Source organism: Xenopus tropicalis, chromosome 1 (assembly GCF_000004195.4).
Source record: "Xenopus tropicalis strain Nigerian chromosome 1, UCB_Xtro_10.0, whole genome shotgun sequence".
NCBI lineage: Eukaryota > Metazoa > Chordata > Amphibia > Anura > Pipidae > Xenopus > Xenopus tropicalis.
Window position 1 is genome coordinate 171,878,036 of NC_030677.2, and position 25,274 is coordinate 171,903,309.

The 25,274-nt window shown below is 37.8% G+C and overlaps 1 protein-coding gene across 3 annotated transcripts in view; it reads right to left on the bottom strand.

The window, feature by feature from the left end:
• ap3s1 (adaptor related protein complex 3 subunit sigma 1) overlaps nucleotides 1-20,133 on the bottom strand; it is a 34,077-nt gene extending 13,944 nt beyond the window's left edge. Inside the window, exons 1-5 of one of the 3 annotated variants that reach the window (XM_031898211.1) lie at nucleotides 19,788-20,133; nucleotides 16,821-16,912; nucleotides 15,065-15,176; nucleotides 4,928-4,999; nucleotides 3,779-3,886 (exon numbers count right to left, since the gene is read on the bottom strand). In XM_031898211.1, the coding sequence (XP_031754071.1) occupies nucleotides 3,779-3,886; nucleotides 4,928-4,999; nucleotides 15,065-15,176; nucleotides 16,821-16,912; nucleotides 19,788-19,856 (453 nt within the window). In that variant the 5' untranslated portion in view covers nucleotides 19,857-20,133. 3 annotated transcript variants of the gene reach the window in all.
• Nucleotides 20,134-25,274: the final 5,141 nt, after the last annotated feature.

Here is a 25,274-nt window from a genome sequence, read left to right on the forward strand (position 1 = left end):
GCATCATTTAGATGTGCTATTGCAGGTGTGGGTGCTGATGGAGGCTGCAACGGGCTCTGCGCTTACTAAGTACAGGCTGGCATGCACCACCAAGCGTTGTGCACATCGTGCCTCCACTATTACCCAGGGCAGAAGTGCTCTGTGGATAAGCACTAAGGGGTATACTCTTGCACTTCTGCCCAGGGGGAAATTAAATTACCCCTTTTGTTTTGATCAAGCATTGTTTTTTAATCCTAGCCGGGGATGGTGTTTGAGGACATTGCATATTAAAAAAGTAAAAAATTACCTCATAATCATAGCCCATGTGACATCACAAGTGAACTACATGCCATAAAAATAGTTTAGTGTCCTACTGATACAAAGAAAGCAGCCATTATCCTCAGGACAGTTATAAGCATAATATTTTGTGTTGACCCCTAAGCTTGCACTCTGAGCATGTGTGTGTCACTGACACTTCTAACAAAATCCAAGATGCGGAGCTTCTCTGAAAACTTTGAAGGCCTGAAGCATTACTACTATAAAGATGCTATACCTTTAGGCAGAGGCTGTAAGTTCAGTATAAAAAATATGGCATTTCTAGCGATATTCATTTTGGGGGTTAGTTCCCCTTTAAGGTATAGTCAGTACATTAAAAGAAACCCCAGTTCTGTCTTGCCAAACCCAGAAGCTTCAGGGTGCAGAAACACTAAGGAAACAAAGCGTATGCCGTTCAATGGCCGAGTCAAATGTCAAACCTGGTTTAATGGAAATTTTACTGATTGCAGCCAACTTGAAAAAGTATACAAATCTTTTACAACTGACTAAATTCTAGTTTAGGCAGAGAAAACTAAAAATCTTTTAAGCATATGAAGTCTTTCAAATGGCACGGAATACAGGTTTCTTCAAAGAAAGCAAATCCGGCACTGTCTATATAGGTTGTGTGACAAGTTCATATGGGGTTATGATAATTATAGTAAATCATATTATTATTAATATTAAGACCGCAAAATCAGTTTAAGCATGCTTAATGATGTGAGATGAAACATACTGTTTCAAGGACTTTTACACCTGCAACCACAGAAATGCTGCATAGAAAGCCTTGGCTATAAGAGCCAAACTGTCATTTATTTATGTGATTTATAGGAACTGTAACATTAACAAACACAAATACCTGAGTTATAGTTTGAACTGTTGCTTTGTGTGTAAATTCTAACCTTTTATTCTTTAAATAATTTTACTGGAATGCTATTATCACAAATGTATTTTGGATATGTAGTGTAAAGCGCAAAAGAAATCATTTCTGGTAAGGAGAAACTTGAAGTGATGTCCTGGGAAAAGCAACACATGAATGCACACACTGACATCAATGGCTAATGAATGAGCTGCTATATGTGTTCTGTGTATATACAGTGAGAAATACAGTGAGAAATATACTGCTAAACAGGGTTAAGATGAAGTTGTCATTGCTTGTATGAGTGAACTATAGCTTATTTCCACAAAGAGCAACATGTAGTGGCACTTATGATCAACAATAAACATATTTGGAGCCTCAATCTACTGAAATATGTGTTTAGAAACTGCACTGATTGGACATGTGCAAAAGCCAAAAAATATTAAGAGAACTGTATACAGTTTGGGATCTGTTATCTGGAAACTCATAATCCTTATTGGAATTAAAACAATCTTATGGTATGGAGATCTAAATTACTAATTAATATTCGGCAAACCCCAGGTCCTGAGCATTCTGGATAACAGGTCCCATGCTTAAAGTTGAATTATTTGAAAATGTACCAACAGTGTGTAAGATATAGAGAGATGTGTACTATACACCAATAAAATATTAGAAATGACACCTTATGATATTACCTAACTATTAACAAAATTACCTGTACATAAATAAGTAGAAAAGCAAGCAGAGCAGATGAGAGCACATTTCAAATGTATAAAAAATGTTATCGGTCTTCGACTGTACCAGTCCCCATAGAGAAGAATGGGTTCAAACCACTGCATTCCAAACAAAAAGGCAGTTAGCAGTTCTAGTTGTAAAGAGAGCCAAGTCAGACTAATACCAAAGTAAACCTTCTTAAGAAAATACATTCCAAGGAAGCTTAAATGGTTTTACACATAAATAAGTAATTCAGCATATTCAGATGCAGCTCCCAAATGCCCTTTTGGTGCTTAAAAAAAAGAAAATTAGCCTTGTTCATCCATGCGCTTAATCACACTCACATCATTAGAAGGAACAAACTTTGGTATTTGGGACATAAGAGGATTTGAAAGTCCCTTATTCATACCCTGTTGGCACAGCAGGATTCCATACTTCAACACATTTCTGCCGTAGCCCCCTCCTTCTAATAATACTGCACAGTTACTCCAATCATTATGCATTAATAAGCTAGAATTATTAATAGTTATAAATGGCAGACACTAGTAGGCTGACCTATTAATTTGAAACTTAATTTTTTTCCACAATTGTGATATTTACAATAAAAACAAACAAATTAAATTGGAGGGAAAAAACCTATGGCAGTGAAAAAAAATCACAATTTTTCATTCATTTTCAATACAAGTTTTCAATTACAATTGTTACAAAAAAAAAAAAATGTAATTAATAAATAGTCGGAATGTTGGAAATACACGTCCCATTGACTTATATAGAAGATGGGCAGGTTTTTATGTGCTCATTTTCTTTTTTTAAGGATACTCTAACTAACTGTATCTACACAGTGCCTGATTACATATAAACACAGTTGGTTTCACAGTCTACTTTAAAACTCTTTAAATACATAAAAAGTATAGATTAAAAGAATGTTCAATACACAGGTAGCTGCAAGCAGTCGAGCTGCAAATTACCTATGCAATGCAGTTAGAACAACAAAAGCAAATATCTTACTGGTTTCTATGAATTACTGTACCCATAACGGAGGTGTCAAAATGGCAACGTAAAGAATAGTATTATTTGTTAAGTCCTCCATAGACTAGCATGGCACTGAAGTTAAAACTACTCCTTTTTTTCCTGTTGCTAAACTCTACACCCCATGGGATGAATTCAGCTGGGGCCATGTAGTTACCTACAAAGTACCTGGTAACATGTAGTTATTTTCAGGTTATTCAACAGGAACTGATTTACTTGAAAATTTAACTTGAAGATTTAACTTGAAAGACTTGAACACTGAACTTTCCCCTTAGTGATTTCCAAGTAATAAGCTTCACTTTAAATGTGAAAATGCATCTGGAATCAAATAACGTTGCTGATATTAAGGGATGCCAATGCACTTTCTTAATATTCATTTTCTATATATTTCTATATATTTATTTGATCAGTAGGATTTTTATGCCCCTAGGTCATCAAGTTTTATGTATTCTGCAACTGTGCTTTTTAGGGCGTTTAACCCCAATAATAATAATACCATGAAAAAGTAAAAAAAAAAAAAAATATTAAATACTTGTGAAGTAATAAAACCTAAGAATAACTGATTGCAGATTCTCTGACTATATTTTATCAGCTGGTTAAAAATACACAGTTTATGTTTGCTTTGAAGGACATGAAAAGACTGATTTGTTAGGCCGGTGAATCCAAGCACTACATTTTTTCCCTAGGGTGGTGTTTTAGAAGAAAGAATACACTGGCCTGAGGATAAAAGTAATACAGTAACACAGCTTTCATTAATCCCCATAAGAAACAAGCCCCAATAAAAATAATGAGCACACAGCTAAACTTATTGCTGTGCCACTGTCACAGACAAAGATACCATTTGCACGCACACTGTCCCCAGAGCTGAACAATTCCCATTCTCACCTCTGACTTTTCCAGCTTTGTCTGTGCATCAATTTGAGTGACAATTTCATTCATATTAGTTTCTAGTACCATACCTCCCATCACCATTTCTGCAAGGATGTTGTGAACCTGAAGAAAGCACAGAATATGCAAGGCATTTATTCACAATACAATATTTTTATCGGTTGGGTGCCATAAGCACTTCGGCTCTTATTGATGATCTAAGACTAAGCAACATGGGGAGGTAACTAGTACGTGTTATCTGCTGATTGTTAGCTATAGGTTACTAAACCAGGTGCAAACTTTACCACATTTAGTTTACTACTCAAAATGACCAATTTTGGCATACCTGTCAAATAACATGACTGCACAGGGGGTTTAGTTTAGCATTCATTTAAATGAAATAAAGCAAAAAATGCAACTCTTTAGACTCATGAAAGAGACCTAGTACTATCACCATTCCCCTCCCTAACCACGTGCCTCTTGTGGCCATGACATGAAAAAGCCCTTCTCTTGGCACCCTAAGACACTTAGTCCAGCTAAAGTGAAAGAAACCCAGAGGATTGCAGTTAGTACATGGTGATTGGCTTGGAGATAAATGTAGGAAATGATGGCTGGCCCCTTAATGAGCTGAAAAGGATGTATTGCACTCGCAATGACTCAGTATTTCAGTTCTCATAAATACAAATACACTTTTTATCAATATTTAAAAGCAAATATTTATAAGAGAGGTAGCACTGAATACAGAATAACTAAACTGCTTTCCATGTGGCTTCAGCACAATAAAAGAGACAATGCTCTGTCAGTGAAATAAGGGGGTATCCATGAGCACATAAGCAATGGAGGAGTCTATAAATAGAAGAGTCTATAGGATATTGGACTTTTTTTTTTAACTGAAAGGGTTAATTGGGGTGAATGTTTTGATACAGAAAATAGGCAATCTTACAAGACAATCTAACATGATTTAAAATAATATTACAAACATTACACTTCAAACAGGCAAAATCAGTGAAACTAATCATAATTGTTTGAATATATCATTTGTTTCCATTCATATAACTGGTATATAGTGAATATGCATTATGGCCTTCTAGGTACTCCCACAACCCAAACATAACTAGGTTAGCTTTCCTCAGATTCATGGGACTGTTTAACTTTCTGCCACCATACCTTGTCGACATGGAATATTAAATCCAGCTCACACACATTTTCAAAGCATTTATCCAGTGTTTCTACAAACACCTGTGGAAATAAAAGAAGAATTTTACTTGAGGCCACACAGCTTAACACCTTGAACATATGAACTTAATTTACTTTAAAGATTAATATATAGAACCCATAGATAATACTTGTACAGTACAGTGAGACTAAGCTCACACTGGTAATGATCCTCATCCCAATATGTGTTGTTATCCCCTGCTTACACTGGCACAACTACATTAATTAGCACCCAATTTCAAAGCTCCTTCTGAGTGCAAACCTGGGAGTTGTAGACTTTCTCTCTTGCAAACATATTTAGAAGCACAACTGTTATTTTTACTGCTTTGTATTTATTGGTCCATTTCTAATGTGAGTAAAGCAGCAAAGTCTAAAAATTCAAGGCTTCCATCACTCTAGGTCCTAACATCTAGATGGAACTTTGTCTCACTTTTTAAAAACTACAGAAGCTCACTGCTCTAGCAATAGTTATGTCCCAGTATACTATCACTGAATGACTTGTGCCACCCAAACTTTGTAGCTTGTTTCCTTAAAGGAATAGTTCAGCGTAAAAATGAAACTGGGCAAAATAGATTGACTGCCCCAGCAGCCGATCAGCAGAACATAGAAAGGATAAGGCCTCCCTGACACCAGTACTGCTAGAAATGCCATACCTAGTGGTAGATACGAGAACAGCACTCAATAATAAAACACCCAAGGAGAAACAATAGCTTATATGAAAGCAGTGGCTCCTTCTGAAAGCTCAGAATTAGACACAGTGACCTGACATGGCTGCCTACACACCAATATTAAAACAAAAAAAAAAAAATTATTGGTTCAAGAACAAAATTTTAAATGGCAGAGTCAATTATTTTCAATGTGCACAGCATAATATAGTAATAAAAACTGCATTAAGAAAATTATGACAGAATCCCTTTAAATTCTGCACTTACGAATGTAGTACCGTTCTTTAGCTCTGCAGCAGAGCAGATTGTTTTTGGCTGTCATTGTGTAAATCTGACCATAAGAGGCAGAGTGCCAGAAGATGTGAAGAAAGATACAATGAATTAAGAGCCATATCATGTAATATAAATTACAGGCTATTTGGCATAAAAGTGATCCAAAATGTTAAAGGTTGCCAGGTTGTGTTACAAAGGCGTATTCCCTCCAGCTGTAAACACTTACAGAAGTGGCAGGAGTTACTGCTCTATGTCCCAGAGGTAGATTATCCAAAAACCGAACACAGACAAACAAAGACAGTCTATTTGTCTAACTATTGAGTAACAGGGAAGAGCTAAATGTTATGGAGATGGAGATATTTCAAGCTTTCCTTAAACTTACATTTTTAAGGACAACTCCCTGTTCTCATAACATTGTTTACACTGGGGACTGCTGTCCACACTGATAGGAAGAGCAGAATGAAGAAAAAAAAGAATCCAAAATTCTTAATAAATAACTGTGGTAAGAACAACTGACAGAGCTCAAAAGAATATGTACTAAAATGAAAGGCAGCTTATACCACATACATACATACACACACACACACAAACCACACTCGATTCAATTACAGACAGATGTTATAAAGGAAGGGTTTTAAGTAGTCAGAACAACTACATGTGATGTTCATATGTGAGACAGTACAGAGAAGAAAAACAATGGTGCTAGCTAAACTAAATCATAAACCAATTTAGGTGTTTTCTTTATTTGAACAAAAATAAAATAAATTTTGATGAACTTTAAAAGGTATATGTAATAACATACACCCCATTGCAGCTTATAAGAATATATCTTATGTCACCTAGGACTTCCATTACCATAATGTAGGTACAAGGCTGCAGGCCAAGTGCTTTTATACAAGCCATGGAACTTAGAGGTGTTTTCTAATATATTAATATTATAACGTTGGGGGATATTATATAGTCTTATATATAATATATATGTATTTTGAAAAATGCTGCTGTCTTAGATTAAGGAGATTTTCCAAGCGTACAGGCGGATTGACTGCTTATATGCAGGCTAACAATATGCCTCATGGGGCCTTATCCTAACAAAGAGCATTCAGAGATTTGGTTATCTTGGATATAAAATTAGATGCAAAGGAATGCAGAAACACTCAAAAATAACATCCATTCACTTCTACTAAAGTTAGAAGTGACCGCCCAGCTGTGAGTGCCCCAGTAAGTGCATGACTGCCACACGCATATATGCAAGCAGATTTTCCCACCGTACTTGTATTTTAATTGTATATCTGTGAGGTCAGTTATTTTAGATACTATCTTCTTAATGACTTAATATAAGTAGCTAACTTAATGACTTAATATAAGTAGCTAACTTCTCAGCTGCTCTATGCTGGATTTACAAGATCTGCAACTGAACTCACATGCCCACAGGTCTGATTTTATTTTATATATATTGTAACAAACAACAAAGTAGATTTGATACTTGTACTCACTGCAGCAACAGAGAGAAGATAATTATAAACAAGCAAGTCATTAAGAGCATTTTCAACTTTGTTTTTATGGTTGCATCAGAACCAAAAGAAACCTTAGGAACCTGGTTAAAAAGTAGAACTGTAATTTAGGTAATTGGCGCCATCTCCTGTTCACAAAGCAATAGGACCTAGCCCTGCATATCAAAGAATTCATCAGCAAAGCAGTTTAATTGCACTTTGTATATGTCTGAGGTTTGCTTGTTAAAACTGCTTTAGGGGCAGTCTCAGTGCATGATTCTGATTCTGAGCTTTCAGATAAGCTATTTCTCCTACTCAATGTTATTTCCCACAGTGCCACAACTTGGCTTTCTCCTATTTTTGCTGCTTGGTGCTATTCTCATATCTACCACTAGATATGATTTGCATTTAGTAATGCAAATTATTTCTTACTTTGCTTTGATCTATACCAGTGATCCCCAACCAGTGGCTCGTGAGCAACATGTTGCTCCCCAACCCCTTAGATGTTGCTCCCAGTGACCTCAAAACAGGTGCTCATTTTTAAATTTCTGGTAAGGGGGCAAGTTTTGGTTGCATAAAAACCAAGTATAATGCCTAACAGAGCCTCCTGTAGGCTGCCAGTCCACATAGGGGCTATTAAGTAACCAATTATAGCTCTTATTTGCACCCCCAGGAACATTTTTTCATGCTTGTGTTGCTCCCCAACACTTTTTCCATTTGAATGTGGCTCACGGGTATAAAAGGTTGGGGATCCCTGATCTATACAATCAATTTATTTATGTAGTACCAGCAAGTTATGAAGCGCTTTACATTTATAATGAACAAGGGTCTGTTAACAAACAAGGGTTACAGAGTAAAAAATAACAGCATCAGAGGGCGCTTCTTGCAAGAGCTATACAATGTTGAAAGGTTATACAGGCTTCAGATAGCTAACATCCCCACTGCCTCTCACTGTATTTAATGTATGTGAAGTTAAAGTTCCCACTGTATTTGTGCTGTTACTACCCTCTGCATCTCACTGTATAATGTATTTAGGATCTGAAATCATTGTTTTTTTTAGAAGTCACTGTATATATATATATATATATATATATATATATATATATATATACATACAAATAAAGGCTGAGGCACACACCTATATGAGTTACAAAATGGGTGCAAATCAGAAAAATAATACAGATCAAAAAAATACTGATGCACACCAGAAAATATTATCACAAAAGTTAGTAATTTTATTAGATTGACCTTTCAGTCACTGGGCTGCAGTACTGGCAGTTTTGCCATTTCACCCGGGGAAGGTACCAGCAGTGCTATTAGACTTGAGCAGAGCAGGGGTAACAGCATAGAAACATGGCGTTCCTATTGGTGCAGGAAGCTGCTATCCTTCAGTGGAGGTGTCAGAGAGCTGTAATCTTGTTTCCAGCTCATTGTTCTGCTGATAAGCTGCTGTGGGGGGATGAAGGGATGATGGCGACTGTCCCAAGCAGTAAAGAGTGATTTTTCAGAGCACAAGTTACATGGATGGGAGCAAATTTCAAAATCAAGTCCCATATGAAAAGTTTGTTTGCTCTTTTGAAAAAAGGATTTCAGCACAGAATTCTACTGGATATGCGCTCAACTGATGCATAAAGAAAAAGTTTTCCTGTGACAGAATCCCTTTAAGGGCTGTGACAGACGGGGAGATTAGTGGCCACATGACAAATCTCCCTTGTTGCGGGCGACTAATCTCCCCGATATATGCCATCCCACTGGCTAGAATGTAAATCGCCGGTGGGATGGCATTTGCGTCGCCGAAATCGCCGAAGTTTCCTCTCAAGGCAACTTCGGCGATTTTCGTCCGCAATTGACTAATCTCCCCGTCTGTCACAGCCCTAAAGTAACACTATCATAGAATGACAAATTACCCATTTAATGTAAAGGCATAATATAATCCTTTGATTGATATTCAGATCTATGGTGTTTTGCTTTGTATGTGGGCGGGGCGGACAGCATATATATTGTATCTTTGTACATACAAACATACTTTAAGTAAAAGCCATTCTTATTTAAACTATGGGGCTGATTTACTAACCCACGAATCCGACCCGAATTGGAAAAGTTCCGACTTGAAAACGAATATTTTGCGACTTTTTCGTATGTTTTGCGATTTTTTCGGATTCTGTACGAATTTTTCGGATCCAATACGATTTTTGCGTAAAAACGCGAGTTTTTCGTATCCATTACGAAAGTTGCGTAAAAAGTTGCGCATTTTGCGTAGCGTTAAAACTTACGCGAAAAGTTGCGCATTTTTCACGTAAGTTTTAACGCTACGCAAAATGCGCAACTTTTTACGCAACTTTCGTAATGGATAGGAAAACTCGCGTTTTTACGCAAAAATCGTATTGGATCCGAAAAATTCGTAAAGAATCCGAAAAAATCGCAAAGTACCGATCATTACGAAAAAAACGCAATCGGACTCCATTCGACCCGTTCGTGGGTAAGTAAATCAGCCCCTATGTATCACTGTCAGAACAATCAGCTGAAATATATACATATCTAGGCCAAGCATGCATTAATATTTCATGATAGCTTTCTATTACTTAATGAATATTTTATTAGCCAAGACCTCAGTAAAACAATATGCTAAGATCAACAGCAGCAAAGTGAGCAGCAATTGCAGCATAATTACACTGCCTTCAAATAAATTAAAACAGAAAACATTATCTAAATCTAATACAACCATGCCCTGAAGTGAATTAGTCAACACATACAACAGAAAACCTTTTACAGAACAGCCAAGCAAAAGCCGCCGGTGCAGAGAGATAGAAGTGCCCCAAACCCCTTCGGCAATGAGCCGAGGGGGTTGGGGGGGATGGTCCTGCGATGCGATTGACGCAGGACCATCCTACAAGCAGCAGATGCGATCGCATCGCATCTGCTGCTTGTACTGCTTCCTGCTTCCCCCCTGAGCCGCCTCCTACCTACTTCCTTCAGACGGCTGCAGCATGGAGGAGCTGGAAAACGATCTGATCTTCAGGACAGGTAAGTGTGACTTTATTTTTGTTTATACACACTTTTGCACACATTTACATACATTTATACACACATACAACACAATTTAGCACAGTTTTTTTTTGTTTTTTTTTATTTTCCCCACTTTGCACACTTATATACACTCATATACACTCATATACACACTGTCACACAACTTTTACATGTGCACATGTATACACAAACTCACAAAAACTTTTTAAAATTTTTTTCATTTTTTTTTCATTTTACTTCTTTTTTTTTTTATTTCCCCCAAAAACTGTTTATTTTGACAGCGTGACTATTGGATCAGATATTCTGACCACTAATTATGCTGTCATGTGACTTATTTTGTTGTTTCACTGATTTGCAAATTTTTATCCCTATATTAGTGTTCCTGATCTGTTTTAGCGTAGCTTTGCCAGGTGTAACTTTGGTGTACAAAAATAACTTTACCTATTTTGAATTCATCAGAATGTGTTCTTTCCAAAAATATATGGTTTTCTGGGGGTCCCTGTGTAGTTTGGGGGTCTTACTGCATATAATAGGCTGTCAGGGGGCTCTGTGTGCAAAAGCTGAGCTGGCAGGCGAGAAATCCTTATGCGCTATTTTCATTTTGGGGTCAGTACATATTGCAGACTTTGGTATATCTATGCATATTGGGCATCAAACTGTTCAGTAGGCCTCTGGTGTTCCTATTTGGGGTGACTTGCCTTTGTACGCAAGAAATTGTGTAAGATAAATGCGGCAAACTGCAACATTTTTATGCGATTTTCTCAAATGTCATAAAAACCACTAACTTTAGGAAAGCTTTGCAGATTGGTACTTTGGTGTAGAAAGGACTCTTTACCCTTGTTGGATTTGTCAGAATGTGTACTTTCCAAAAATATATGGTTTTCTGGGGGTCCCTGTGTAGTTTGGGGGTCTTACTGCATATAATAGGCTGTCAGGGGGCTCTGTGTGCAAAAGCTGAGCTGGCAGGTGAGAAATCCTTATGCGCTATTTTCATTTTGGGGTCAGTACATACCGCAGACTTTGGTATATCTATGCATATTGGCCATCAATCTGTTCAGTAGGCCTCTGGTGTTCCTATTTGGGGTGAGCTGCCTTTGTACGCAAGAAATTGTGTGAGATAAATGCGGCAAACTGCAACATTTTTATGCGATTTTCTCAAATGTCATAAAAACCACTAACTTTAGGAAAGCTTTGCAGATTGGTACTTTGGTGTAGAAAGGACTCTTTACCCTTGTTGGATTTGTCAGAATGTGTACTTTCCAAAAATATATAGTTTTCTGGGGGTCTCTGTATAGTTAAGGGGGTTACGGTACATAATACGCTGTCAGGGGGCTCTGTGTGCAAAAGCTAAGTTGGTGAGAAATCCATATGCGCTATTTTCATTTTGGGTTCAGTACACACCACAGACTTTGGTATATCTATGCATATTGGGCATCAAACTGTTCAGTAGACCTCTGGGGTTCATATTTAGGGTGTTTTATCTTGGTACCTAATGACCTGTAGAAAATAAGATGCTGTATAGTGGAAGTTTTGAGGTGATTTTTGGAAATGCCATAAAAATCATCAAACTTAGGAAAGCTTTATGGCTTGGTACTTTGGAGTAGAAAGACATGGGTACCCATTTTAGATTCGGGGGGATGTGTACTTTCCAAAAATATATGACTTTCTGGGGTGAATGTACTTTTTACTAGCATTATCCCACATATAATGATGTAAATGTATTGATTTTGCAGAAGCTGAAATGACAGAAATGATAGATCATATGGGGGTATGTTCTCATTGGGGCCCCTACATGCCACATACCTAGGTAAACCTATACATATTGGGCATCAAACTGTTCAGTGGACCCCTGGTGTTCATATTTAGGGTGTTTTATCTTGGTACCTAATTCTTTGTGGGAGATAAGATGCTGGAAACTGGAAGCTTTGAGTGGATTTTTGGAAATGTTATCAAAATTGCCAACTTTAGGAAAGCTTTGCGGCTTGATACTTTGGAGTAGAAAGACATGGGTACCCATTTTAGATTCGGGGGGATGTGTACTTTCCAAAAATATATGACTTTCTGGGGTGAATGTACTTTTTACTAGCTTTATCCCACATGTAATGATGTAAATGTTGATTTTGCAGAAGCTGAAATGACAGAAATGACAGTACATATGGGTATATGTTCACATTGGGGCCCCTACATGCCACATACTTAGGTAAACCTATACATATTGGGGATCAAACTGTTCAGTAGACCTCTGGGGTTCATATTTAGGGTGTTTTGTCTTGGTACCTAATGACCTGTAGAAAATAAGATGCTGTATAGTGGAAGTTTTGAGGTGATTTTTGGAAATGCCATAAAAATCGTCAAACTTAGGAAAGCTTTGCGGCTTGGTACTGTGGAGTAGAAAGACATGGGTACCCATTTTAGATTTGGGGGAATGTGTACTTTCCAAAAATATATGACTTTCTGCGGTGAATGTACTTTTTACTAGCTTTATCCCACATGTAATGATGTAAATGTTGATTTTGCAGAAGCTGAAATGACAGAAATGACAGTACATATGGGTATATGTTCACATTGGGGCCCCTACATGCCACATACTTAGCTAAACCTATACATATTTAGCATCAAACTGTTCAGTGGGCCCCTGGCGTTCATATTTAGGGTGTTTTATCTTGGTACCCAATGCTATGTGGGAGATAAGATGCTGGAAACTGGAAGCTTTGAGTGGATTTTTGGAAATGTTATCAAAATTGCCAACTTTAGGAAAGCTTTGCAGCTTGGTACTGTGGAGTAGAAAGACATGGGTACCCATTTTAGATTCGGGGGAATGTGTACTTTCCAAAAATATATGACTTTCTGCGGTGAATGTACTTTTTACTAGCTTTATCCCACATGTAATGATGTAAATGTTGATTTTGCAGAAGCTGAAATGACAGAAATGACAGTACATATGGGTATATGTTCACATTGGGGCCCCTACATGCCACATACTTAGCTAAACCTATACATATTTAGCATCAAACTGTTCAGTGGGCCCCTGGCGTTCATATTTAGGGTGTTTTATCTTGGTACCTAATGCTATGTGGGAGATAAGATGCTGGAAACTGGAAGCTTTGAGTGGATTTTTGGAAATGTTATCAAAATTGCCAACTTTAGGAAAGCTTTGCAGCTTGGTACTGTGGAGTAGAAAGACATGGGTACCCATTTTAGATTCGGGGGAATGTGTACTTTCCAAAAATATATGGCTTTCTGGGGTGAATGTACTTTTTACTAGCTTTATCCCACATGTAATGATGTAAATGTTGATTTTGCAGAAGCTGAAATTACAGAAATGACAGTACATATGGGTATATGTTCACATTGGGTCCCCTACATGCCACATACTTAGCTAAACCTATACATATTGGGCATCAAACTCTTCAGTGGACCCCTGGCATTCATATTATGGGTGTTTTATTTGGTTACTTTATGACCTTTAGGAGTTAAGATACTATAGACTGGAAGCTTTGAAGCGATTTTAAAAAAATTTCACAAATTTTGATAAAAACCAATAACTTTAGGAAAGCATTGCGACTTGATAGTTTGGAGTAGACAGACAGTTGTGCCTATTCTGGATTCCCCAGAATCTCTTCTTTCTAAAAATGTAAAATTTTCTGGGATAAACTTTCTGTTAGCGGAATTTTTGGCCTTAAAATCTAAAGTATGCAGCTTTCTGGAGCAGTGCTTTGGAAATTTGGTAGTGTACTGCTGGGAGTTCTTGACCTATACAAGTGAGAAATCTCCATAAAACTATATATATTTGGTATTGGCACGTTCAAGAGACATGGGACTTTCCAAATCAGGTGTATTTTCATGCATAAAATAATTTTTGTTTCTGGTATGTGTGTTTATATTATGGAAAATATAATTTTTTTCATTTTTTAGACATTTAGAAGCCTATATCTTGTTACAAAATTGGAATTACACAAAAATTCTACCATATTTTAAAAGCTTAGGTTGTCCTGAAAAAAACAATATATTGTTTTCCTGGGTAAACTAAAAGTTCCCCCAAGGAAAGGCCCCTAAAGTGAAACAGTGCAAAATGTTCAAAAACTGTCTGGCAGTAGAAGTTCCGCTTTGTTCAAAACGGCTGGCAGTGAAAGGGATAATGAACAAAAAAGCACATAAAATACAAAAATTGTGAGACTGACGAAAAAAATATAAAAATAGAAAATGCATGTCTAACTACAGTTATTTTAACTTCAAATGCAGATAGTATTGCATCCAACAGAAGCAATGGTTTTCATACAATAGGTTCTCTCAATAGGTCGATACAGACAATAACGCTGTTGTCATTGGCCAAAACAAGATGAAAATAAATGAAAACAGAAAGACGCTGCTACTAAGACAGACAGCACATACAATTTTCCAACAGGTGGAAATATCATTTATTGTACTTTTTTTTTTTTTTTACTTGCAGAGGATTGTGGGAAGTTGGTTAGCCTCCTGTACTTATGATATGTTTTCAAGCCATCAACTCTAGGCTTTTAATGTTATTATTGATGTTCCCCATGCTGCGCTTGTTATTTCATATACGAACACACTTTTTACATATTATCATTGGTTTAGACCTGTATATTTAACATAAAAATACTTGTACTTACTTGTATAAGATCTAGAATGCCAAGTTCACTTTCGGAAGAATCCACGCAAAAAACAAAATATAAGGTAGCATAATGCCGATATATGAGTTTGTTGTCAGATCCACCTATTAATCTGTATATAAAAAAAAAAAAAAAAACAGACATGCCGGAAAATTAGTTTGCTAATTGCAATTGAAAGAAAATCACTGAATTGATTATGACTATTGCTAAAACACATCTGATAGGCATGATGAAAAATACAGCCATCACCCAGGACCCTAAAATAGGGGTAGGCAGACAGAGCAAGTATGTGCCTAGTTAGGGGTATTGGTCTTTAAATGGGTGGTTCACCTTTCAGTATGTTAAAGAATGACCAGTTCTAGGCAACTTTTCAATTGATCTTCATTATTTATTTTTTTCTAGTTTCTAAGTATTTGCCTTCTTCTTCTGACTCTTTCTAACTTTCAAATCGGGGTCATTGACCCCAGTATTATTACTTATTTTTCTATTCTGGTCATTTGAACCCTAGCAACCAGATAACTGCTGAAATTCCAAACTGAAGAGTTGCCGAACAAGACATTAAATATTTAAAAAAAAACCCACAAATAATAAAAAATGAAGGCCTATTGCAAACTGTCTTAAAATATTACTTTCTGTATCATGCTAAAAGTTAACTCAAAGGGGAACAACCCGTTTAATTAAAAGGTGTTCAGTTAGTCATCCAACTGAGAGCATTAAGCTGTTCCCACCTCCAGAGTGCAGCTCATGTCAATTCATAACTCTATTGGTGATAGTCCAAACCCTGTAAGTCCCCTTTAACAATAAGAATTTTCCACATTTGTAAAACCTTTCAAAGTTTTAACCTTGAAAGCAAGCAAGTTGCAGGTAAAACACACTCCCTTGATGTATAAATGTATAATGAAGCAGTAGAATTCTAAATTAATCAGATAAAAGTGAGTGTAGGACTGGCCAGACTGGGGATAAAGTATTCCTGTTTTGCTCAATGGGGAGGGCATAGCTTGGTAGCTTAAAGGAACAGTAACACCAAAAAATAAAAATGTTTTTAAGTAATCATAATACAATGCACTGTTGCCCTACACTGGTAAAATTTGCACATTTGCTTCAGAAACACTTTTATAGTTTATATAAAAAGCTGCTGTGCAGCCATGGGGGCAGCCATTCAAGTTGGAAAAAGGAGAAAAGGCACAGATTACATAGCAGATAACAGATAAAACACCATTGTATTGTACATAACTTATCTGTTATCTGCTATGTAACCTGTGCCTTTTCTCTTTTAAATGGCTGCACAGCAGCTTCATTTACTAAACTATAGTAATGTTTCTAAAGCAAATACACCAGTTGCACCAGTGTAGGGCAACAGTACATTATACTGTAGTTCCCTTTAAACACTTTGATTTTTTGGTGTTACTGTTCCTTTAATGCACAGAAAGTCTTATTACTGCAGTTTATTTGATGATTTCCCAACCCATAAGCTTAGCTTTTCATAGTGCAGAGGACCTCTTGTTGTTGTCTATATGAATTTTGTGGTCACAGCCTCATTGCTCCCCCGCCTAAAGGTTTAAAATTTAGTGGTGAGCACAACTTTCCCTTTTTTGCTATGGGTCTGGTCAAATACATACAAGCTTTAGCGTTAAAGTGGTGTTATAACTTGTGTTTGCACACCCCATGCTGCAGATTACAGGGAACATTGTTGAACATCACTTCCCTATGCAATATCCAAAATAACAACATATAAATGTACAGGCAAAACACTTACAAGCCTCCTTCTAAGAAGTTGCAAACATTTTCATCTCTTTTGGATACAAGGTGGAAAGTTTCTCTTATAATCTGTTGTTGTGTGTCTTCGCTCTGCAAAAAAAAAACAACATAATTAATATGTCACTATTAAAACTGCCACCTTCAAGTACTAATAAAATGTACATTCTTTGAAGGGTCACTAAAACAAAATCTTTCTTTACATCATGAAAATGTGTACAGGTGTTTTTTTTCAACATTTAGGTACATAACACACTGGATAACATCTTATTGGTAATTAAAGCAGAGGGAACTCCCCAGAGTAGGAAAAGGTTCCCTATTCCAGGTGCAATATAGTATCTTGGTGTGCCAACTTGACTGACTGCCTATTTAATAATCTATGGCAACCTCTATGACAGTCTAGTAAAACCATGCTGTTTCCCTTCTAGTACAATTGTTGATAATGTACAGTCAGCATTAATATTTTCACCATATTTTTATAAAAACGTGTATGCAGCTATTCCATTAGATGACGAAGCATATAATAATTATTGTTTAAGAGATGTGTGTTATAACCCTGCACCCAAAGGGGAAAAAGAAAGACACTATGAACTGGTTTCGGATTCCAGAGGCTTTATCATAGTACATCAACAAACTTACTGAACTTGCTGAGAAGGTTTTTCATAGAATCTCATTGCAAATAACATGAATTAATAATGCAGCCTGTAACCACCAGAAGGATGCAACCAAGTAAATTATTATTTATTTATAAACTGCCAGGCAGACTTGTTACAGCACAAGTCTTTAAAAACAGCTTTTTATATATATATAATACAATTAACAGGCCCTGTTTTTGTGATAATTACTTTTGGAAGGTGTTTGTTAATGTGGCAAGCACAGCTGGGTTAAAGGGATGTTTTAATTGCAGTAATAATAGTACTCCTGACTACAAAGTCTCAGCAATGAACAGCACAAAGAAGCAACTGTCACATCAATGCTGGTCAGTCATCCACATCCATTAAAACAAGGTCCATTGGAGAACAAACAGCTAAGGCTACCGAATGCCCCAGAGGAAATCATTATCACCTTATTTTGTAACTGTAAGCCATGTCCAAAATGACTCCTTTGTAATTATTGTTTCATATTATGTTGGCGTTTACTTTTTTCTTTAAATATAAACATTGTGTCTAGCCAGGGTTAGTAGTTTCCATTGCACCAGATATAGCTATTAGGGCAATTACACATAGGTTGTTACTTTTGCTCTGCATTTAAGCTGCAGCATGTTTCAGTTTAAAATGTACAACTGCCAGAACACAGGGGAAAATGCCTGTCATAAGATGCCCCAAGCAATACACAGAAGTGTAAGAATTGATTTTTTTTTTTTTTTTTGCACTGACCATAAATCATAATCCTTGAGGGAAGACATATTCAGTCCTTTGTGTTCATGAACTCACAAAATCCTATTACAGAGTCATGTGAGAAACAGCAGATAAAGGGATGTCTTTCCAAGACCCTCTAAACAAAGCACCATTTGAATGTTTTGAAGAAAACATCTGTTCGGGTTTAACTGGTTATTTATGCAAAAGCTGTATTTTCACAGTGGGAGCATCAGAGTGACAGAGCAACAAACTAAATATGTGGAACATAAGCAATATGAGAAATATGTCTTGTGCTCCACGTGACAAACCAGATTAATCTTAACAGAGGGAAGAATAATGTTCTACGCGTCTAAGGGGCAACATAAAATAGGAGTATCCAGCCTGCAGCATCTATAGCTGTTGACCAATATTTCTTTCACCTGTCAGTGGGATGAGGGGGAGCTGCAGTGCAACAACAGCAGGAGGGTAGCAGATTGGACATGCCTAAAGCTGGCCATACACGTGGCGATCTCACGATGTTTCGTACGACCGTCGGTCGCACGAAACATCGTCAGATCCGCCACACACCATTCAGGGCTGAATCGGCAGGTAAGGAGGTAGAAACAATAGGATTTCTACCTCCTTCTGCCGATTCAGCTCTGAAGGGAGAATTTTGGTCAGGCGCCTTCTATGGCGCCCGATCAAAATTTTCTAACTTGGCCGATCGGCGAGCCGACCGATTTCAGCAGCTTCCTGCGATATCGGTCGGCTCGCTGACATGCCATACACGCACCGATTATCGTACGAAACGAGGTTTCGTACGATAATATCGGTGCGTGTATGGCCACCTTTAAATTAACTGTTACATAATATTAGTGCTCTATCTACAGCCTCCCTGTAGATGCCAGGATCCTTGGCAAATCTCCCCTACACTTAAAACCGCCCAGAAAAAAAACTGATAGTTAACGGATAAGTAAAACCCAAAAATGAAAGCCCTTATTTTATGTTTACATACACTACACTGGTGCATGTCCCACACCTTGTGTCTCAACCCTTTCTCCTTATAGATTGTAAGCGCTTTTGGGCAGGGCTCTCTTCGCCTCTTGTATCGGTTATTGATTGCCTTATATGTTACTCTGTATGTCCAATGTATGAAACCCACTTATTGTACAGCGCTGCGGAATATGTTGGCGCTTTATAAATGTTAATAATAATAAATAAAAATGTGTCTTAGAGGCAACAAATATAGTTACTATAAAAATCCATAATGGGGACAGCTATTCAATTGAATGGAGCAATAGGGACTATTTACAAACTCTGCAGAATACAATGGGCTGGGTTCTAACAGATAAACAGGAGTGAAACACCATTCATAGGCTGGCATACAGGTCTATACAATAAAATCCTCTGCTATATAAAAGAGCATGTATGTTGTCAAGAAACAATTTATCCATAGGTGCAGGTATGGCACCTACATGTTAAAAAAAATATTTGCACTTTCTAGGGTTACTGTTTCTTTAAAAGGGCACCACCACCCCCATACAATTCCGAACTGATATAAAGACATGTCATTTATACTAGGGAGGGCAGTTTGGCCAGTGAGCCCCAAAGAAGGCGGAGACATGACTCACATAGTGCTGGTAGAACTTGCATAGCCGGGGCTTGCCATGGTTGTTGAAGATGAGGATCGCTTTTATCATGATGCTGCGTAGCAGGCACTGCCAGAGACCAGCGGGGCAGGTACAGTGTCAGCACTCGGGCACCGGTAACCGGAAGTTTAATGCTCGCCTCACACACGGGTCCTTATGCCCGGGCTCGGTCTCCAGGGCTGCGCATTAGAACGTCGCCCTCACATCGATACCAGCACCAGCTGCCACTTCCCTACACACGTCACTGTGTCACAAGAAACGGACTGGCCAATCCCTGTGTTACTGGCAAAGCTTTGGGCAGGTTAGCTGCTGTCTCGCAGGAACTACACGTCACGGGGGGCTTTGACGGAAAGAAACGAGGGTCAGGAAAACTCGGCAACTATAGCTCTGATGTGACATTCTGTCATGGCCAAAGCCTTTTCAAAAAATGTATTTTTTCAATGTAACCTGTATAAGGTGAAGCTAGGGTTATGCCCGTATTTATAAATTATCTTTTTGGACCTGCAAACTGTCTTATCTTGAAACAACGATGTTCTAGGTGTTTGCAGGTTCGTGTCTTCTATGCAGTCTTTATCGTCGGTACTTAGGCTGTGCTGCCCCCCTGTGAAAAATCTTTCAGGGGGGCTTGGCCCATACGTCAAGACTACGGGCCGTCCCCCTGACTGCCACCCGTCTGGCCTCTTGTATCCCTGGCTCACTGCCACTCACAGTGCTGCCAGGGAGTGGGCAGTTTTAGGCTGTAGAGTAGTGATCCCCAACCAGTGGCTCCTGAGCAACATTTTGCTTGTCAAACCTTTGGATGTTGCTCTCAGTGGCCTCAAAGCAGGTGCTTATTTCTGAATTTCTGGTTATGAGGCAAATTTTGATTGCATAAAAACCCAGTGTAATTGCCAAACAGAGCCTTCTGTAGGCTTCCAGTCAAGATAGGGGCCAAACAGCAAATTATAGCTCTCATTGGCACCTCCATGAACATTTTTCATGCTTGTTTTCAGGGCTGGATTTGTCTTCTGGGCGCCCCGAGGTCGCCCCTGTTGGTCGCCTCCACCCGTGCAAACCACAACCCCCCCCGTGCCAGCCGTGAGTGTACATACACTCCTTTAAACTCCCATACGGAGCAGTGGGGAGAGGTCCCGACTGCTCTGTATGGGAGCCAAATTTAAAAATTTTGTTGCGGCGGGGCGGCATGCCGCCCCTTAACTTCTGCCGCCCTAGGCCCGGGCCTTTGTGGCCTCTCCACAAATCCGGGCCTGCTTGTTTTGCTCTCCAAAACTTTTTCCATTTGAATGTGGCTCACAGCCACAGCATGCAATACAAAAGTCTGGTCTACAAAACTATACCCCCTAAATGCTCCTGGGTACATAGACATATTTCCAGAATAGAAAAGTTAAAGAACTTGAGAAAATGTTTTTATCAAAAAAAAGTGGAAACCCATAAATGTACATAGTGCATGTGACTTTTCATACCCAACACTTGAAAAAAAAATTCTGTTTTTGTATTATATACTATAAGGGGCACATTTACTAATCCACGAACGTCCAAAAAGCGTCCGAATGTGTTTTTTTCGTAATGATCAGTATTTTGCGATTTTTTCGTAAGTTGTCGCAACTTTTTCGTAGCCGTTACTACTTTTTCGTTAATTGTCGCGACTTTTTCGTAGCATTACGACTTGCGCGAATTGTCGTGACTTTTTCGTAGCCGTCGTGCTGAGTACGAAAGTTTCGGATTCATTCAAGCTTCAGTATCGTGACTTTCCTTGGGCCAGGTTGGAGCTGCAGAGTGCCATTGAGCCCTATGGGAGACTTTCCTTGGGCCAGGTTGGAGCTGCAGAGTGCCATTGAGCCCTATGGGAGACTTTCCTTGGGCCAGGTTGGAGCTGCAGAGTGCCATTGAGCCCTATGGGAGACTTTCCTTGGGCCAGGTTGGAGCTGCAGAGTGCCATTGAGCCCTATGGGAGACTTTCCTTGGGCCGGGTTGGAGCTGCAGAGTGCCATTGAGCCCTATGGGAGACTTTCCTTGGGCCAGGTTGGAGCTGCAGAGTGCCATTGAGTCCTATAGGAGGCTTCCAAAATCATGCAAAGTCTGAAAGGTTTGGCCGCCTTTACGAGCGTTCAATACGAAAAATTTGCGACAATATACGAGCTACGGCTACGAAAAAGTCACGACAATTCGCGCAAGTCGTAACGGCATCGAAAAAGTCGCAAAAAATATGAAAAAGTCGCAAAATGTTTGTTTCCAATCCAAATTTTTCCTATACGGATTCGTGGATTCGTAAAGCAGCCCCTAAATGTCCTTAAAAGTTAGTTTTTTTAAAAGTTACCTTAAAAAATGTAGATATGTATTCTGAAGTACCAAGCTTTGCTAAAGTTAGTATATTTTGCTACAGCAGGTTCTTAGATATAAAAACAAAACACCAAAATATGAATGTCAAAGGTAGAAAATACTTCGATAACCCAATGTGGCATGTAGATAAGCCAAAATGTAAATAGTACATATGGATTATTAGGATTTTACCCCTGCAAACACAACCCACTACCATTGTTTCATGAGTAGTAAAAGCAAGCTCAGACTAGGGGTAAGCAGTGCCTAACAATTCCAAAAAAGAAACTATATTTTTGGCATGACACACTTTGCTCCTGAGGCACTGAGCCTATCCCCGTGTCCTGTCTGGCTGACTGGATTACATGACATTCCTGTAGGGGTAAGTAGGTAAGAGGCTGATGTCTTTGCCTTGGGTGCCAGTACTACTTGGCTTAGCTAGAAAGAATTTAAAATTGGTAAATATGTCTTTCTATTCCCATCTATCCCATTGCAAATGTTTTTAGATATAAAGACAAAGCATCAGAAATAGAAATGTCACCAGTCTTCTGAATTGATTGATTTTTAACATGCATGGGATTATCCAACTATTTGTGATATAATGTGCAACAAAATATAAGCTATAAGATAAATTAATAGATTTGCTGCTACAGTGTAGCAACTGTTACTGATATTTTTCTTAGAATTATTATTATAAGTAGTACTAGTGGGAGTATTATTTATATAGTGCCAACATAAATATAAAGCACTGTTCACTAAATAGGAGTTTATATTGAACATACAGATGGCATACAATAAAAAAGACAACCAATAACCATTAGAAAAAGTATATACATATACAATGCAATTAGGTTTAGAAATGTAACTGTTTAACTGAGCCACTAGATGGGGCAAGCTGTGTGGTGTATACCCTTGACAAACATGGAGTATATTCAGGCTGAACTGAAGCTTTCTTTGCTGGTGGAGAAAATGTATTGTGTGGCATTAGCCTAGGGCACATAAAATATACCAGTAAATAAATAATAATACATTAAATAAATAAATAATTAACATAAATAAAGAGCTTCTGAGCCTAAAACCCAGTACAAAACAGCATGTATATTCTAAAACATAAGCATTCTGGAGAACCTTTATCTTTGTTTGGACTTTCAATCCCCTTTAATATATTAATAGGAATGAATGTGTTTGAGTACTATTATCACACACTTATTACATCCCAGCATTATTATATCAAGTAGTGAACACAATACTTTCTTTTGCTGTTCATTTATACAGAAACAGTTGCCATCTCTCTTTGTATTGAAGTGTACCATCACTAGCATAAAATTGTCACATGGATATCCCCTGAAAGTTTGAATGTTGCTAATATTTCATCTAGTGTCTACTGAATACATTTTGGAGTTTTTACTAATGTCAGAAATTAGAATGTGACATATCTAAATTATGAAGAGATAAAGTATACAGTTGCTAGTGAATCCCTTGAAATACATTTTACAAATAAAAAAATTAGATGTTTGCCCAAAATATGCAAGCTTGTGTGCCATATCAAGGCCCCTCATTTTATGATTTTATGTGAGTCCTGCACTGCCTGCTGAGTACTAGATATTAAGGTTCATTTTTAAAAAATCCATAGTAGCAACAGCAATAAAATTGTAGGCTTGCTGACCTATAGTTTATGCGCTGCCCAGAGTGATCCCCATTCAGAAGCTAGAAAGAGTCAGAAGAAGATAGCAATTAATTCAAAATCAATAAAACATAAAAAAATAAAGACAAAATAGAAAGGTGCTAAGAAATGGCCATTCTATAACATAATATTAAAAAAAGGTGAACTACCCCTTTAACTGTGTATTTAATAATGTTATTTTTTAAATTACCTTCAGTTTTTATGATATTGTAAGTTTTACCCCACTAATATTATGATTTATATATTACAAGTATATTAAGATGAGCAAGGTACAGTATGGAAACTATGCTGTAAGTACGTAAAGGTCAGCAATAGGAAAGGGAGCTGGATGGCACCTACCAGTCCAAGTTCCATACTATGGATGGTATGTCATGTATCAACATCTGGGGAAGGGTTGCCTTTTCTTTGTTTTATGTTACACAAAAGGCCAAAGGCCAAAAAAATTTAAAATGATAATTGTTGTCACCCTAAGAGCAAAATGTTAGTGGCTATTTTACGCCAGTGCAAATATTAATCATTAATCTAGGCCTGATTAAAGGTACCCTTTAATATTAATATATTTATTTATGTCCACAAGAGGTCACTGATAATACAACAATGTGCCAAATGTGGACAAATAAGTAGTGTTGGCTGTAGGTATCATACAGGCCAGTAATATTTTACTTTTATTATTATCTGTTAGTTATCTGTTAGTTATACAGTGCCAACATGTTTATTCAGCACCTTAACATGAGCATCAGTAAGCAACAGTACAGTTGCCCACAAATAATTCCACAAGTTCAGGGTCATGCACTGGTGACATTCATTTAATTCTACAAACTGGATTCCAAAAAAGTTGGGACACTAAACAAATTGTGAATAAAAACTGAACGCAATGATGTTACTTGGGGTTGAGATATTACTTGGGGCTTAACAGTTTGCCTGTTTGATCCTGGCAGCAGAGTTTAATATTGATTGCAGGGGAGAGAGGTGGGAGGCCGGTTAGTAGGAGATTGCAGTATTTAAACAGGATAAGATAAGGGCATGTATTAGTGTTTTAGCTTTACCTTGTGAAAGAAATGGGCGTATCTTGGCAATATTGAGGAGGAAAAAGCAGCAGGTTTTGGCAGTGTTATTAATATGGTTAGAGAAGGGCTGGTCAAAGATAACCCCCAGGCAGCGTGCTGAATTAACAGGATTAATGGTCATGCCGTCAGTAGTAATTGGGAAAGGAGAAGGACTAGGTTTGGGTGGGAAGACCATGAACTCTGCTAGGTTGAGTTCAAGTTGGCATTGGTTCATCCAGGAGTAGATAGCCAGAAGGCCGTTAGCAATCTAGGTTTAAACATCTAATATACTATACTATATGCTCTCTACAGATAGTCTGTTTTCTGTCTGCTATTTGTTTTTTCTTTGCTTTTCTAGAATGTATTCTGCTCTGAGCAATATGTTTCTTTTAAGGGCCTGGCTCCAAAACAAAACTTCTTCTT